Source organism: Danio rerio, chromosome 13 (genome assembly GCF_052040795.2).
Source record: "Danio rerio strain M-AB ecotype USA chromosome 13, GRCz13ab, whole genome shotgun sequence".
In the NCBI taxonomy this organism is placed as follows: Eukaryota; Metazoa; Chordata; class Actinopteri; order Cypriniformes; family Danionidae; genus Danio; species Danio rerio.
Genome location: NC_141033.1, coordinates 54,652,501 through 54,671,208, shown reverse-complemented (window position 1 = coordinate 54,671,208; position 18,708 = coordinate 54,652,501). Strand labels below are relative to the sequence as shown.

Sequence of the window (18,708 nt, the reverse complement as noted above, 5' to 3'; positions counted from 1 at the left end):
CTACACTCATATATTGTGACTGGTTTTGTAGTCACAGATCAGCACAGCACATGTGAAAACACACATCGCTGAAATCATAATGAGAGGGTGTTGGTGTACCTGGTGCTGTGTGAGGATGCTGTGTACCCGCTCCAGCTCCTCCTCCTGGATTCTCAGCGCAGTCTGCATCAGACTGAAGGCCTGCAGGAGGTGCTGCTGCTTCTCTTCCGGCGTCTCTGAACAAGCAGACAGCAGTCTGGAAGATAAACACACAACATCACACACACATCAACAACAACACACACACACATCTGCTTAAATCAACTCTTATTCGTTCAGAGAATGCAAGAAATAAAATGAGTGGACACTGGTGTTTTGTCTAGTGGTGCTGTAGAACTGAATAAACTCTTAAAGGGGCAGTTCACCCATAAATTAATAATTTTCTCATACTCCAATGTTCAAAACCTGTTTGAGTTTCTTTCTTCATTACCATATTAATTCCTCAGAGCATCAACAAACTAACTAAAAGCCTATGCACCTGTATTATTTCAATATTCAGTGTAACTCCAGCAGAAGTCTGACCTGAGTGTGTGTGCGTGCTGGAGTGCGGCCTCAGCAGCATCTGTCCTGAACCCCAACTCCAGCAGTTCTGCACGAGTGTGTGTCAGTGTTTCACACACCGCAGTCAACATCTCCACTGATGGAGACACATACCTCATCAGACGCAGACGGAACACCGCTCCCCTACACACACAGAAAGACACACGCACACACAAATGCACACACCTGAGCTGCAGTGAGATGATGTAAAAGCTTATATACACACTCTCACACACACACCTGAGCAGTGGTGAGATGGTGTAGAAGCACAGACACACACACGCACACACACCTGAGCTGCAGTGAGGCAGTGTAGTAGCGCAGTACTGACGCTCTGCTCTGTCCATCATCTAGAGCCGCTCTGAGGGTCCTGCAGGCCTGCTCCGTGATCAAACACACCTGACAACACAATCAGGATATTAATATTGTTATTATGATTATTATTACCATTAACTCTTAATACAATTCAAGAATATTTAAGTCTTTAGTGTAAGATTTTGGTGGCCTGTGAGTCACGCAACAGTCTGCTTTGTGTTCTGATTGGCCTGTTTCCACTGGGGTTTACACATTACAGTGTTTCTTAGTTGTTTACACAATTAGTTGTACCTCAGACACGAAGGGCTCTATTATGGCGGTCCATGCGCAGAGCGCAAAACGCTTCCAGGGCGTGTCAGAAAGCAGTTTTGCTAATTTACGGACGGGAAAATGTGCTTTGAGCCGTGGTGCATGGTCTAACAGGATTGAGTTTACTTTCTTAATGAGTTATAGGTGTGTTCTGAGAATAAACCAATCAGAGTCTCATCTCCCATTCCCTTTAAGAGCCAGCTGCGTCACGCCATAAGCGCGTTCGCTATTTACAGGACGCAAAGTAAGTCTAAGTGGAAAAACTGAGCATTTCACAAGCAAACAGTTCACAGTTTATTTACAGAAAACAGTTAAACAGAGCATCTACTGCGTGAGAATGAGAGATAATGGATCTACTTTCACTTTCGCTCTTGGATAGGGAAACCTTTACGCACAGACATCAATTAGCCTATAAATAATTATTTCGTTTGTTAAGCGCAAATATTCGTTTAAAAACTATTTCTAAATTCAGTTTTAATTTCCAGCAAACGAATAAATGAACAATAATAATGAAGTGTGCTCAAACAACTGAGTTATATCCTAAAACACATGCTGCGCCCCATATGGTCTAAAACCTGACAGGTGGACAAATCTAAGCTTGTTTTTAATAAAACTAATATAAATATGGATATAATAAATAATACTGCTAATAATAATAACATTATACAAAAGCAAATTGTCATGAATGAACTGAAAAAGCCTCCTGAGATGAAGAAGACATGAAAGCAGTGATTTTTCATATTTATGTAGGCTGGAAAATAATATGTTTTGTAATATTTTAATCCTTTATATTTATATCCTATATCTATTCTTATTATATCCTTTATATATCCTTAATATTAATTTTTTTTCATTTGTAAAGATATTTGTCTATTGCTCTCTTGTGTGTATTAAGCAGTGTGTAAGCGAGGTGCAACTCTGCGCTGGAGTTTAGACCGGGTTAGTTTTGGTCTAATGAAAAATCTATTATAGTTTCTTAAAATAGCAACGCGTCAGCGGTCCACCTCAGAACACCTCCTTTTTAGACCAAAACGCCTATGGGCGCACAAATGAGCACTAATGCATTTGCTATTTAAACAGCCTAGCGCAACGCCTCAAAACCACTCTTGCGCCAAGCTGAAACTAGCAAAAGACTACTGCGCCGCGCCTTGTGCCACACTGCGCCAGGTGTATGATAGGACCCAATGACTACAACATGTAACTGATGCACCAACCCCCTGAACCAATTCTGCTAAACTACAAGCACAATTCCTGCTTTACACTCAGATTGCAGGTTTAAAACACACTTTTTTCAAAACTCTACACACAATTCTCTGCATTTTGCACAATTTTCATGCAGAAAATCTCTTGTTTTCAGCAGGAACGCACTGTCATTTACTATTATAAAGTCAGTTGTCCTACTTTACATACAAACCCATCACTTAGGTAAACACCTGTCACACAGAATTGCAATTTAGAAATCAGAGCTCATCTGGATCATAACTGGTTCACTGCCCACCCACAATTTTTAGTTGTTTATCTCCTACTATATTCTCCATTCCTCAAACCTATCGAGGAATTGTTTTTCTGCCTGAAGATGGAAAGTGTATGACTGAAATCCACACACACGTATACCCCTTCTCCAAGCTATAGCAGTTGATGCTTTTCATGGCTGGATTCGCCATGCAAGGTGACATTTCCCCCGCTGCTTGGCCAGACCAAAACAGAAAAGAGGATGCAGTATAGCTGCTTTTTTTATTTTATTTTATTATTTTTTTTACTGTAACTGTATTCAGTAAATACTTCAGTTGACGGTATATGTAGACCACGTTATCTGCAACTTTGTGTTGGTTGGGACGAACACTGTGTACACAGTTTTTGTGGGGGAAATACAGTGTTTATATATTTGGTATTTGTGTGTTTTGTATAAAACAATATTCTGAAATATTTTAGTGCACTTCTGTAGGCCTATGTACTGTCTGTCTGTAGTAAGTGTAACACTGAACACAAAAGGCTGACAGTAAGTCATTATGATAAATGGTCATAGAGTTTTACATTCAGCACATCAGTGTTCAATTGTTCTTATAAATGTCTATTAATGTGATGGCTTGTGTGTGTCATTTGAAAACAAAATACCATTTTGAGAAGAAATCACATCGTTTTGAACGTAGAGTTTCATTTTGCAGAAGAATTGAAGAGTTTTGCCCAATGTGTGTGTGTTTTGTGATTTAAAGTTCTGACAATATGAGACCTGCTTTCAGAAAATGTGTGTAAACAATTGGAAAAAACTGTAATACATGTGGTCGCAGCATTAACAACAAGTGTCTTTCATTTTGAGTTGTAAATGACGCCAGGTGTGTTGGTTGTGTTCTAATATTGCTGACTGTGGCAAGCATTGTGCATCACATGAGCTTTCATTTGAGAATATGAGCGGAGTTATTTTGCAACTTGTGTTTTAGCAAGGAAAAAAAGTGTTTAGATTGATGAGAACGGACGGAGGATTGTGCTTTGTGAATTGTGTCTTCATGTGGAATGTGTTTATGATATTGGAAAATGATGGCTTGATTTAGTAAATGTGTTTAGACTGGTCATTTGGTTTAGAGGATTGGCTGTTGTGTTTGAGCATTTGAGATTAACTGTAATATAATGAAATAATAACATAAGATTTGTTGTCATGACTTTGGGCAGTTTATTGATTTTACAGTGTACTGCGTGTGTGTGTGTTTAATCAGATGGATGCAGCGTGAGGAAGCAGATAATCAGCTTTATTCTGGCTAGTGTTTAGGTGCGTGTCTGCATCATGCTCCTACACTTGCTGGTGTGTGTTGTGTTTGACCTGCTGGAGTGTGTTGTGCTCCTCCAGCTCCACGACGGCGGTCATCAGTGTGTGCGCGATCTGGAAACCGAACTCCTGGTCTCCTCCAATCAGCTGCGCCTCCTGCAGCAGCGGCAAAGCCTCGCTGTATCGCCGCTCCTCATTGGCCAGAATAGCCAGCAGCAGCAAACTCTTAGCCAATGAGGTGCGATCACCGAGATCCTAAAACACACAGCAAGAGAATATAAAAATAATAATAACAACAATAAAAACTCCACAATTTATTATTATTATTAGTAATATGTAGAACAATTGTACAATTTGTACTGTATTTTTGATTAAATAAATGCAGCCTCGGTGAGCAGGACAAGCTTATTTTACAACATTTAAAAATACTACTGACCATTAATGTGTGTGTGTGTGTGTGTGTGTGTGTGTGTGTGTGTGTGTGTGTGTGTGTGTGTGTGTGTGTGTGTGTGTGTGTGTGTGTGTGTGTGTGTGTGTGTGTGTGTGTGTTTGTGTTTGTGTTTGTGTGTATGTGTGTGTGTGTGTGTGTGTAGCATAAATTATGTCTTAAACTTTTATTTTAGATATGATTAATCAAGGTTAATCTTGAACAGAACTATTAATAAGTGTTATTATTAAATCTTCTTCTTTGTCTTCAACTTTTTATTATTATGCTTATTTTTTATGTTGAAGTTGGATTAAATAATTGTAAAAATATTAAAATAAATAAATATTCATATAAAGATAATATAAATAAAATAAGTTTATTTAAAACAAATACAAAAGGTAACCATTGACTTCAACAGTATTTTTTTCCTTCTATGGCAGTCAATGTCTACAAGTATACAACATGTTTCAAAATATTTTCTTTTGTGAAAGAATATACTGAAGAAAGAGTTATAAACATAAAGAGCTCATTAAGGGTTAAAAACACAGCAAAAAATAAAGCACATAAAAAAAATACAATAGCGGGTGAATATTTATTTTCGGGTGAACTATCATTTTAAATCATATTAAAAACTTAATAATCTGAACAAAGTAAACACTGGATGCGAGTGTGAGTGTGTGTACCTGTGCGCTGCGCTGTGTGTGTGTGAGCAGGACTCGAGCCGGCTGAAAGAGCTTCATACTGACACACACTTCAGCCTTCAGCAGCCAGACAGTGGTCAGTGTGTGTCCAGTGTGTGTGTTCGTCCCCTGTGGAATATTCATTGTTCTTTAAATATTTCCCATTCGCTGTTTAACACAGATTTCCTCAACTCATTACTGCACATAATAGTTTTAATAACTCATCTCTAATAACTTCTATTTGCCATGATGACAGTAAATAATATTAGACTAGATATTCCTCAAGACACTAGTATTCAGCTTAAAATGACATATAAAGGCTTCACTACACTGTAAACCCTAATGTCTTTACCTTAAACAATTAAGTAAAGTTAATATGACACACACACTTACATACATGTATATATATATATATATATATATACTGTAACAGAATGAAACATCTGTAACTTGTTATTTGTTATCCATGGAATAATGCAAATAAAAATGCTGTTCTAATAGAGCTGCATGGCACTAGAGGGCGCTGGTCAGACACCTGGAATGTATAATAGGTGAGTGGGTGAATGAAGAATAGATTCAGTTGTGGTAGTGGGAACGCATGAGCTGTGTCTCAAATGGCACACTATACACTATGCACTCATGCACTATGTACTTATGCACTTACACACTCAACAGCATAGTATATGTATGTGGTGTCGTCCCAGATCAAGCACTAATGCTTTCTTACTAAGGGGAAATTCAAACTATTTCCCTGATGATGTTTGACGGTTGCCAAATCTGTGATAAAATAAATGACCAAACTATCAATTAATACCTGCCGTGAGTATAACCGCATTCACCATCAGGAGGCGCTATAATCACTCTCGTAAGAGAATTTTGATTTCACCATCCAAAATAAATGAGGTTATCCAACATGTGCCGCTTCTGCTACGTGAGCAAAACTGCAGTCATTGAGTGTGTGAAGTGTCCATCAGTACATACTTCATTATACCGGCTGAATGAGTGCAGCATCCGGGTCATTAAAGTGCACTCATTAATGTTTGTGTTTTCACTCTTTATACTACAAAATGGCGTAGAATAGTGCATAAGTATACGATTTGGAACGCAGCTGGTTTCTTAGAGCTTCTTTAAACTGTATTGTGAAGTCCTAGTTGGGAAACCTTGCGTATTATTAGGGTTTTCAGTGTAGATTTATTAGATCAACTGATCCATTATAAAGTCATTCATACGCTCCATTATTCTGAATCAAAACTGCACAAAATATTTACATCAGTCTCTTCAAGTTGTAATAAGTGCAGTGTGTCGACAGGAACTGTGCTTCATTCTTTGTGATCATGCAGTAAACTACAAGCATCCTGGAAAAATTATATTTCAGTTTCCTTCTGAAGTGCATTCAACAAATCTGGAACCTGATCCTAGTGTTGGACTTATAGGAGCAGAGGACAGTTCCTGCAGTAGACAAGCACAAGCAGTTCCACTCTGTATGTGTAATGCTAAAAACTCATTTTACAAATGTGGAAATCTGATGCTGTCCCCACCTTACAAATGTGGGCAGGAGAACTTGCAAATATGTTACACTAAGAAGAACTGAGACTCACACTAAATGACAAATTGTCCATTTTTTAACAAGATTTGGGAACTATTCATATCAACTTTACAGATAGACTGAACTGACAGACTTTTACAAGACTAGTGTATGTTAATTCATTTATTTATCTTATTTCATTCATTCACTTATTTTCGGCTTAGTCCCTTTATTAATCCAGGGTCGCCACAGCGGAATGAACCACCAACTTATCCAGCATATATTTTACGCAGCGGATGCCCTTCCAGCCACAACCCATACCTGGGAAACATCCACACACACTCCGGACAATTTAGCCTACCCAATTAACCTGCACCGCATGTGTTTGGACTGTGAGGGAAACCAGAGCACCCAGAGGAAACCCACGCCAACACGGGGAGAACATGCAAACTCCACACAGAAACACCAACTGACCCAGCCGAGGCTTGAACCAGCGACCTTCTTGCTGTGAGGCGACAGCACTACATACTGCGCCCCTGTGTCGCCCTTTATCTTATTTAATTGTTTATTTCATTATTATCTCATAATGGTTTTATAAAGTCTCTTTTGGTTTCATTGTCCATGTACACCTTGCTTCAGTTTTACATTTCTGTCCCAGCCAGATCCATATATGATTGTAAATGATACTCATGTATGCCTTGAATGTTATTTTTTATAAACCTTCCACTAATGTTTTAATGGATGTTAGATGGGCAGCAAGTTAAATTCACTGTGAGTACGTCCAAGAGAATGCTGACGTATGGTATATCTCCTTCTTGAAGGGAATTAGGCAGTGCTGTATGTCATGTATGAAGGATTTTTCAATGAAAATGAAAATAAAGAGTTAAAAAACTAGGTTAATTAGGGTAAAGTTAGGGTAATGAAACAAGTCATTAAGCAACAGAGATTTTACTTCTTAAGGGGGCTATAAAATATAGCTTATAGGAGCTAATAATTGACCTTAAATTTATTTTTTTTTTATTCAAAACTGCTTTTATTACTGAACAAATTAAAACAAATAAGACTTTATCCAAAAGAAAAAAGTATTATCAGACATACTGTGAACATTTATTTGCTCTGTTAACATTATAGATAATAACAGAGGTCAACTCACATTAGCGCCCCCTATAGTGTTCAAACCTGCTAAAGCCATTACAGCTTTTAGCAGGTTTGAACACAGACCATATCACCTTATGAACACTAGAGGGCGCAATTTAATCAACATTTCTAGTGGTGGTTATCATCAGGAATATAACTGCACACACACACACACACACACATGCGCACGCATACATTATATTAAAAATATCGCCAAAAAAATAAAAACTAGCAAGGAAAGAGATAACTGTAAGCAGGTCATCAAATAAATCTGATATCAACACAGAATCAGATCTGCAGTGTAAATAGATTATTGTAATGAATCATAATTAAAGCTGCTCGACTGACCTCAGTGTCTGCGGTGCATCTCTCATTGGCGATGTCTCTCTGCATCCTGCGGTCACACAGAACTGTGCTATAACCACTGATAATCAATAATGACGTATAATCAATGAGCAGACATCACTGATAATCAATAAGCAATAGACACTGATAATCAATAATGACTGATAATCAATACCGCATGAGCTCCTCTTCTGGAAGACCACAGAGACTCAGAAGATGCTCAGAGTATGGAGACTCCAGATGTATATCAGCACAGTTCTTGATGATCCTGATACACACACACACACACACACGCACACACACACACACACACTATTTAGCATATTGGTATATATGTACTGTATATATAGAGAGAGCTCCCTCTGTCTCTATCTGTGTGTGTCTGCAGGGTTTGCGTGTAGTGTGTGTACAGTATACAGTATATTTGCATGCAAGTGTGTGTGAGTGTCTGCAGAATTTGTGTGTTTGGACAGTGTGTGTGTGTGTCTGCAGAGTTCCTGTGTGTACGGTGTGTGTGTACAGCATGTGTGTGTGCAGTATATATGAGTGTGTATGAGTGTGTGTGACCTGAGGCGGTAGAGGTCAGACAGACTCCTGTTCTCCATCAGGTCGTGGGCGATGACCTCTGCCAGGTGTAAAGGGGCAAAGGTCAGTGGGATTAAAGAGAGCGCCTGCAGCTCCTGCACCAGCAGATCCACACAGCGCAGAGTCTGTCTCTGAAACACACACACACACACACGCACACACACACACACACACACACACAGATACACAGATACACAGACACACACAGACACACAGACACACACAGACACACACAGACACACAGACACACAGACACACACACACACAGTATTGAATTCTGAGTCTCCACAATAATATGAAGCACTGATGATAATCATAAATGTTCATGGATCATCAAATCCTCATAATACACTGATTTCTGCAGGATCATGTGACACTATAATGATGTGAAACTCAGCTTTACATCACTGATATAAATGACACTTTATTATATATTTACACAGTTATCAGCTGTTCTGAATTGCAATACTTTCTCACATTTTTGCATCTTTTTCTATATTTTTGATGTAATAGTTTGAGTTGTGGTGAGCAAAACAGATCCTCCATCAGGCCTGACTGATCTCTTCATATTTATTCTCAAATTTAGCCTGCAATTTTTATTTATTAATTATTCGCCCCCGTTTATTTTTTCCCCAATTTCTGTTTAACCGAAAGCAGATGTTTTCAACACATTTCTAATCATAATAGTGTTAATAACTCATCTCTAATAACTGATTTATTTTCTCTTTGTCATGATGACAGCACATAATATTAGGCTAGATATTCTTCAAGACACTAGTGTTCAGTTTAAAGTGACATTTAAAGGCTTTACTAGGGTAACTAGGCAGGTTAGGGTAATTAGGCAGGTTATTGTAAAATGATGGTTTGTTCTGGAGACTATCGGGGAAAAATAGCTTAAAGGGTCTAATAATATTAATAATAATAAAATAATAAAAATAACTAATCAAAACTCTTATATTACACTGAATTTAGACATCATTATATGACTATAATGATGCTGAAATTCAGCTTTCCATCACAAATATAAATTAAATTGTGCTATATATTCCTACAGTAATCGGCAATTTTTAACTGCAATACTTTAAGATTTTTAGGACCTCCATCAGGCCTGACTGCACGCTTTATTCTTAATTTTGCCTTTTTTTTCTTTCATTTTTTTTGGGAATTTTGAGTTTGCATCTCATAATTCAGACTTTTTCTCAGAACTGCGGTAAAACTTGCAGTTTTATTAAAAAATTATAAAGTTATTATTATTATTATTATTATTAATACTATTATTATTATCAAATTATTATTATACAGTTGTTGTTATTATTATTATTATTATTATTATAAAGTTATTATTATTATTATTTATTATTATTATACTGTTATTATTATTATACTGTTATTCTTGTTCTTATTCTTATTATTATACTGTTATTCTTATTATTCTTATTATTTATATTATAATTATTATTATTATAATGTTGTTATTATTATTATTATTATTATTATTATTATACTGTTCTTCTTCTTCTTCTTATTATTATTATTATTATTATTTATATTATAATTATTATTATACTGTAATTATTATTATTATTATACTGTTATTATTATTATTATACTGTTCTTCTTCTTCTTCTTCTTATTATTATTATTATTATTTATATTATAATTATGATTATACTGTAATTATTATTATTATTATTATTATTATTATTATTATTATTATTATACTGTTCTTCTTCTTCTTATTATTATTATTATTATTTATATTATAATAATTATTATAATGTTGTTATTATTATTATTATTGTTATTATTATTTTACTGTTATTCTTCTTCTTCTTATTATTATTATTATTATTATTATTATTATTATACTGTTATTCTTCTTATTATTCTTATTCTTATTATTTATATTATAATTATTATTATACTGTTGTTATTATTATTATTATTATTATTATTATTATTATTATTATACTGTTGTTGTTATTATTACACTATTAAGTATATTATATTTGCTATATGATGTTATAGTAAAATACTATAATTTGACTGACTAGATAGAGGTAAATAACAGGGCTGTTTTCTGATAGTCTGTTTTGTCTCGTATTAATTAAAAGGTTTCTCTTCAAATCAATAAGAGCCTGTGTAAATCACAGATATTGAAGGTGTTCAGATCAGTGTGTGCACTTCAGAGTGTTGATTATCTGTCAGATCTAAACGTTCTCCTCATGACTGATGATCTGTGTGTGTGTGTGTGTGTGTGTGTGTGTGTGTGTGTGTGTGTGTGTGTGTGTGTGTGTGTGTGTGTGTGTGTGTGTGTGTGTGTGTGTGTGTGTGTGTGTGTTCTGACCTGCAGACTGATGCTGGATCTGTTGATGCTGTATGGACTGCAGCCTGTGTTGAACAGCACCCGGAGTTCTTCTGGACACACAAACTGAGCCCACTGAAGCGCACCGGCGGGAACACACACATCTGCAGCTCGGAGACCGTCCTCTTCAGGAGACGCCTGCGCAAATGATTCAACACACACAGTATATATTCATTTATTCACACTGCTGTGAAAATTACATTCAAATCCGTCACTAGTGATGTTTAACAGAGCAAGGAAGCATTTTTTCATATGGATATTCAGTTGAAGTCAGATTTATTAGCCCCCATGTTTATTTTTTTTCCCAATTTCTGTGTAACGGAGAGCAGATAACTTAAACACATTTCTAAACATAATAGTGTTAATAACTCATCTCTAATAACTGATTTATTATCTTTTTGTAATGATGACAGTAAATAATATTAGGCTAGATATTCTTCAAGACACTTCTATACAGCTTAAAGTGACATTTAAAGGCTTCACTAGGTTAATTAGGGTAATTAGGCAAGTTATTGTATTATGATGGTTTGTTCTGTAGACTATTGAAAATAATAAAAAGCTTAAAGGGGCTAATAATATTGACTTTAAAATGGTGTTTAAAAAATTAAAAACTGCTTTTATTCTCGCCGAAATAAAACAACTAAGACTTTCTCCAGAAGAACAAATATTATCAGACATACTGTGAACATTACTTTGCTCTGTTAAACATCATTTGGGAAATATTTAGAAAACAGTCAAACGGGGGTGAATAATTCTGCGTTCAACTGTATATATAATAGTGGTGGGCAGATGTCGACGTTAATGCGTGTGTAAACGCAAGACTCTTATCGCATGATTAAAAAAAATATCTGCTCGTTAATCCATTCTTAGGGTCTGGCGCTGGGTCTATTCTATGCAATCTATGATGACTTTCATCTTGATATTTTAGCGTGGATGTATACCTGACCGGTGAGCCGTCTGACAAAACAGAGCCCTTCAGATTCACATCAGCAGGATATCCTTCTGGATCTTTCACTTACTCTGAAAACACTCCTGACTACACTTACATGGACATCTGTAGTCTAGTTATTTGCCCTAATAGACAATAATATAATGAAGGTGTTTACGTCAAGTGCTGTAATGTAAGAGTTTCCTGTTCTCTTTCACTCAAGAACATTTCATTCATGCCCCTGTGACAAACTGGAGCATTAGACTCAGATAAAGAGTCAGGACTGGTGAGAGTGTTATGGAGTTTAATAACGCACGCCAAATAGAAAGAAAAAAACTTCTGCATTTCGCAATGTGTGTGTATGTGTGTGTGTGTGTGTGTGTGTGTGTGTGTGTGTGTGTGTGTGTGTGTGTGTGTGTGTGGATCTTGTTGGAAAATTTGGTGAAAGTCCTACATGAGGGTAAAAGTTTGATTGTGTTTACTTCAATAACTCCACTTATATCTGTATACTCCACATGTCTTAACTCCATTTCTATTTAGTTCAGTGATGACTTTAGTTGGATTAAGGTCATCAAAAATGGCTGTTTGTGTCAGGACACTGGGTTGATCCTTCTCTTTATTTCTCTCTCTCCCTGCGTTTCATTCTTGCAGCGTGCACTCAGCTGATCATTATTACTGATCAGTGCACACACGGCTTGCTGCACCTGTTACCGGTCTCTATTAATTTCCTGACTATTTAAGCTCTTCTTTTCCCACTTTCTGGTCGCTAGTGTGTCCTGTCATTATTCAGGCTATCTCGTTACGTAGTCTTGATTTCTGTCATTGTCATGCATTACTTCATGTTCTGATTCTGTTTTTCTCTTCTGCCCAGTTTTTGCTCGATTGCCTGTGTTTTTCCTGTTTCATTTTGGATTCTCCCCGGCCAGCCACCTACCATTGACTTCACCTGTCCGACGCTGAACTTAACGTTCCTCCGTTATCCCATCTGCCTCCCGATCGATGCTCGCCTGCCTGACCTCTCTCACGCCCGCTGATTTGGACACTGTTGCCATGTTACCTTTCGCTATCGCCGAGCGATCTCATCATTTTCATTTGAGTCACGAGCCTCGGCTCATCATTGTTTTGAAGAGTTAATAAAGTCCTTTTGTGTTAACAGCATTTGCGTTTGGATCCGTCTCTCCGGGTGTGACAGTTTAGAGTTTATGTAGGCCGACAGTTCAACATATCATAAGTAACTGAATAAACAGTAAACACAAGCACATCTTATTGAGCATCATTTATTTTCATCAACAATTATCAGAGTAGAACAGTTTGTCAAGATGCATTTTGGAAGCAGGAGATGTGCCCCTGGTCTAATGCGGCACCTGGCTTGAGAAACCCGTTCCCAAAGACTTATTTAGGTAGCACTCATATTCTGAATGCCTTCGGCAGAATTCAAATGAGCCATTTTAATCCAGATTTATTCCAGGATTACAGAGTGAGTATTGAAAAGATTAAAAAAATTATATATATATATATACATTTTAAGGCTAATATGTACAGTGTTTCACCTGGCGCTCCCGAACAGCTCTCAGTCCACACTACACCACTGAACACACACATCACGTGACGTAACCCCACACACACACACACACTCTCTCATGTGCTGCAGCTCCAGGCAGTCAGCGGGTGCTTTAAGCTCAGCTCCCCAGGCGAGAGCAGTGAAAGTCAGACAGTTCATCAAGGATCTACCGCTGGATCTGATCTCACTACAGTTGTTAAACATGATCTTTAACTCATCTGGGGCGTCATGTATCAACGCTGCGTATGCACAAAAACTTTGCGTACGCCAGGTTTCACGCTCAGAATCGCTCACGTTTGGATTTACTAACGATGAACTGAACGTGGGAATGTGCGCAGCTTCACGCAGCTTCATGGCTGGAGTACTCACATTTTTTGTGCGTGTCTGTTTTATTTCCATTGGCGACTCCTAGAGGCAGTTGTGTTAAATTCCTCTCTACAAAGTGTCTGAGCCTTGCAATGGCAGCTGTATGAGACGGGTTCATCTAGCAGGTATATAAGGTTTCCATACCATACAGTTGACCAGCTAAACATTAAAGCACAATCTGCAGCGGTCGCCTGTTTTCCCAATGTGATCTGAGCGATCTACTGCACACACATTGCTATAAAGACGTGAATCAGAAACATTTCCATTCAATAAATGTGCAAATAAAATATGATGCACAGACTTATTAATGATTCCTACTTGTCTTTCTCGTGATGAATAGTGGGCAAAATCTGATATGTAGCGGGGGAAGAAAGAGGAAAGAGTTCATCAGACGCTGGATTCGAGCCGAGTTTATGCTCGAACGTGTCAATACATGATCACATGCGTCTTACAAGGTGCGCCACTGAGACTGCTAAGGGTGCTGCAACAGATATAAACCACACTATATATATTTTTTTTAATTCACTCAGTGCGATGTTCAGACCCAACTGTGTTAACCGCATCAGCTAAACTCTCCCACTCTATTTTTTTCTTTTGTTGTTAATTCCGGAGAACAAACTTGCAAATAACACCGCTTTAATTTCTCCGGTCTACCTCCGAAAGCAGCACCTCCAATTCACATTCTGTTCAAAGTTTCTCTTTTGGCTTGCTTTTGCCGTTGCTTTTTCGTTGGGTTTTGCCATTAGCATAGTCATTAGCATATTCATACGGGGGAGGAGGCAGGGAGAGGTTTTGTGCTCGTGCATGTTGCGCTCAGTTTCACGTTCATTCGGATGTACAAAAGAATATGCGTGAGATTCGGCGTACGCAGTGTTTCATACATCTGAATTTTTTTCTGCGTACGCAGATTTACAGCTTTGTGCGTAAGCAATGTTTTAGTAAGATTTCCACGCAAGTCTTCGTACATGAGGCCCCTGGTCTCTATCTAACGACTATTACTCGTTCTCAGGTGACGTGTTTTGGCTGAGCGCAAAGCTAGGTTATTATATTTACTAATGTAACCGGTCCACTGATTCTGCACATTTGACTGTTTGCTTGCCTTTATTTCCTATATTGTATAAACTGATTGTACGCTATACTGTTATAATGGATATTGTTGATTATTGAACTGATATGCAGCAGAAGAGAGGGTGTGTTTGATATTTTTTAATGAGAATGAAAGGAGGCTGTGGTGTTATTGGCTCTGTTTTGTTATAAATATGCACACAGTGAAGATGACGATCATATCAAGAAGTCTGCGCTGCTCTGACCTGCTTGTTCTTCTTGTCGTCAGCTCTGTTGTCTCTCCTGGAGCTGCTGGACCTCACTGCAGGAGCCGCTTCAGGAGCACACATCAGATCCTGAGCACTCTCAATGGAGACCTGCGCACACACACACACACACACACACAAGCATTTGTGTATGACCCTACTGTGTGTGTGTGTGTGTGTGTGTGTGTGTGTGTGTGTGTGTGTGTGTGTGTGTGTGTGTGTGTGTGTGTATTTGTGTGTATGTATGTGTCAGGTTCACCTTCCAGATGTGCAGAGTGCAGCTGTAGGCCGAGAGTAGGAGCTGCAGATGTGTGTGTGACGTGTGCTGCTGACAGACGGCCAGGAGTGTGTGTGCTCGAAGGAGACGCTCCAGACGACTGATTTCACGCAGCTCATACACACTCACTGCTCATGACACACACACACACACACACACACACACACACACACACACACACACACACACACACGATCAGAAAAGTCTCACACATAAACAAACAGTAGTTGCACACATGCATGTTCATGCAGCACACACACACACACACGATCAGTACAACAATAACACACACACACACACAGTAGAGATCTCTCTCACACACACACACACACACACACACACACACACACACACAGTGAGTACAGTAAAGCCTCTCGTACGCACGCACCTGTGTGGGTCTGGGTGTGTGTGCGCAGCAGCAGGTGTATGGCGTGCTCCAGCTGCAGACGGGCGACGCTCACAGCAGAGTGTGTGTGATACAGAAACTCACTGAACTCCAGCAGAACGTCCACCTTCTGGAGCTCCACTGCAGATGACTGACACACAGATTTACAGGCTGACACAAAACACACACACTTGACTCTGATTGGCTGATGCTCACTCTCAGGTGTTTGGTTATTGTCAGTTAAACGCACAGCTAAAGTAGTTCCGGCAGGTTTAGAGTGCATTATGGCTCCATATCACTCCGCCGAGTGAGTTATGTGGACACACAGGAGACGCCCGAGGAGGACACACACCTCACTAACACACACTTATGTCTTTCTTATTAGAGAATAAAGCACAGCTGAGGGGTGATGATCACGCTGAGTGTGTGATGTTTATCTAATTACTCAACAGCCTATAATTAGGGACAGCAGGGTCTCTGCAGGATTCACCAAGTCACATTTAAGACTCTTTAAAAGGGTCACGAAACACCAGAACACATGTGTTGAGCTGTTGACAGTGGTATATGTGTCCCACACTGCTGAAAACACTATTAGGACTCATATATCTCAATAACAAGTGAAAATCGGTTGTTTTTGTGTTATTTCGAGCAAATCCGTACTTCCGGTTTGAAACTGATTTTTGAAGTCATGAGATCTTAGCGTATATTCCAGCGTGCAGACTGGACGTCTGTGCCAGAGTGTGCCTTATAACGTGTCTGATTGTGCTGCATTCATTCATGAGTAAGGCTTGGTTCAAACCAATCAGCGCACTCTATTGTGCAAATTCATTAATATGCCAACCCAAGCTCATTCTGGAAACGTAGCCCTGCGGATGTTTCTGGAGACCGCGATTTACGTGGCCAGAGGTACGTATGGCCGCATTTTGTTTTTTTCAGAGTGAACGCTACGGGGCGGTGTGACGCTGCTCCTCCTCTTCGCGTTCGCCGGCTGACAGCTCACCTCCGTGTGGAGGGCTTTCCTGGTGCAACCAGTTTGTCCGCTCAGCTCGCAGCATTACGTCGGTGAAGCGGAGGCCCGGGATCGAGTCCGGGGAAGAGCGGTTCCAGAAATCAGGTCAGATGAAAAACAGAATCCAAAAAATAAAAGCGAACGAGTTCGCAACGGGGCGAGATCCGAAAACGCGGTCAAAATCGGACGAGGGCTTTTGCTTTTTTTTCTGGACAACTTTTGCAAATCGTCACTTGGGTTTAGGGAAGGAGGAGGAGAAGACAGAGGGCAGCTGGGGCCGATTGGCTGCCCGGCTGCCCAGTCGATCGTTCAGTCATTCAGCCGGACGGACGGTCGCTCTACAGCGGCCTCTGGCGGCTTTTCACGTGAGAGCAGCGCTCCAGAGATGCGTTCGAGACGCGAAAAAGCGAGCACAGCGGCCTCTCGCGAAAACAAAAACTGCTCGAAAACGTACCTCCTGGGACATATTTCGCTGTTTCCAGAAACGTCCGTGGGCCTATGTTTCCACAATGAGCCCGGGTTGTAATATGCATGCTAGCTTCCAAGACTGTGTTCAGACAGCAGAGAGACGACACGTTGTGTTGGATTACAGTGCACACGACGCTCGACAACAATAGTTGAGAGCTGTTCTCATCTGGAAATGGTGAGATCCGGATTTACTGCTTGTCTCCTTTAATAAAGATGCAGCTCCAGGTGGTGGTGATTGTCCTGTCTCTACAGATTTGGTAAGTGAGCGACCAGTGCTCTTTATTTATTCAGATGGCAAAGTTCGTTCGTATTGAACTAACTATTACTCTGAGAGTAAACATGTTAGCTAGTGATAGGTCGTTCATGAACGATTCGTTCTTTTTGAACGAATCTTCAATATGACTCGGGAACTACGAGTCCTCTCAGGGAGTGATTCGTTCATCCGTGCATGCGCACATTTGTACAGGTAGTATTGTTAAGTTCAAGTCTTCATCACATTGGCAGAAGCCAATCATATGCGTTTAGAGCCGGAAAAAGAATTGATCCGTTCATCTCTCGAGTTCTCTATCGGGTCTGAGTCACTCGTTCATCACGGGCCAATCATACGCATTTAGAGCCAGAAAAATAATTGATCCGTTCACCTCTCGAGTCCTCGGGTTTGAGTCATTCTGTCACGTGAGGAACGAACGATTATGGCTCCTATCGGCTTAGACTGTGCATTGATTAAGATTATATGTGTCTGTCAGTGTAACGTTAATGAACCCCTGACATTTGAAGACATGAAGAGGTGAGCTGAGCACAGACAACAATACCCTCATAGACAAAAGAGCAGGTCAACACTGAAGTATTATTTTCTCCTTCTTATAGTCTATTTATGACTTATTTGTCATGTGATCAACCTTTTGGGCTAGTTGTAGATGTGTTTGGAAGCAATTCGTAACATTTTAATAATATTTTGGCAAATTGAACCAAATGAACCAAATGACTCGAAAAAAGATTCGTTCATCTTGATGAACGAGACTCAAAGATCCGAGTCAGTAAAATGATCCGAACTTCCCTTCACTAATGTTAGCACCACAATCAAACTTATCATTGTGTAGGATTTTCAGGCATTTTGTAACAGGAATAACACACACAGCTTTCTGACGCTACCTACCGTGTGCATCTAAGTTTCCGAGAAATGCGGAGGGGTTTTTTCTGTCATTCGCCATGCGGTATCAAACATTGCATGAAAAATCACACGCTTAGAGCAGCTCCTTAAATCAAATATGTGGTGACGAGCGGCATGAATGAATTCCCTGAATGAAAGAGCCAAACTGCAGTTAAAGTCCACCATTTATTAATTTGGCAAATATTTTGATTACTGATGTCCATGT

The 18,708-nt window shown here is 39.2% G+C and overlaps 2 protein-coding genes across 19 annotated transcripts in view; one reads left to right on the top strand and one right to left on the bottom strand.

The window, feature by feature from the left end:
* The window catches only part of inpp5a (inositol polyphosphate-5-phosphatase A), a 639,159-nt gene that overhangs the window by 427,189 nt on the left and 193,262 nt on the right, over positions 1-18,708 (top strand). The gene's annotated exons all lie outside the window — the stretch shown is intronic.
* The window catches only part of cfap46 (cilia and flagella associated protein 46), a 199,082-nt gene that overhangs the window by 65,782 nt on the left and 114,592 nt on the right, over positions 1-18,708 (bottom strand). For 10 of the 18 annotated variants that reach the window (XR_015506534.1, XR_015506536.1, XM_087279876.1 and 7 more), the window contains exons 28-39: positions 15,859-16,006; positions 15,453-15,598; positions 15,194-15,304; positions 11,011-11,166; positions 8,646-8,794; positions 8,254-8,346; positions 8,082-8,127; positions 5,075-5,200; positions 4,019-4,219; positions 872-978; positions 562-723; positions 100-235 (exon numbers count right to left, since the gene is read on the bottom strand). Coding sequence is in view for 14 of the 18 variants with exons in the window: in XM_087279876.1 (XP_087136002.1) it covers positions 100-235; positions 562-723; positions 872-978; positions 4,019-4,219; positions 5,075-5,200; positions 8,082-8,127; positions 8,254-8,346; positions 8,646-8,794; positions 11,011-11,166; positions 15,194-15,304; positions 15,453-15,598; positions 15,859-16,006 (1,581 nt within the window). In the remaining 4 variants the exon portion in view is untranslated. Of the gene's footprint in view, positions 1-99; positions 236-561; positions 724-871; positions 979-4,018; positions 4,220-5,074; positions 5,201-8,081; positions 8,158-8,253; positions 8,347-8,645; positions 8,795-11,010; positions 11,167-15,193; positions 15,305-15,452; positions 15,599-15,858; positions 16,007-18,708 lie in introns of all 18 variants that reach the window. The other 8 variants (XR_015506532.1, XR_015506533.1, XM_087279874.1 and 5 more) reach the window with 1 other exon arrangement.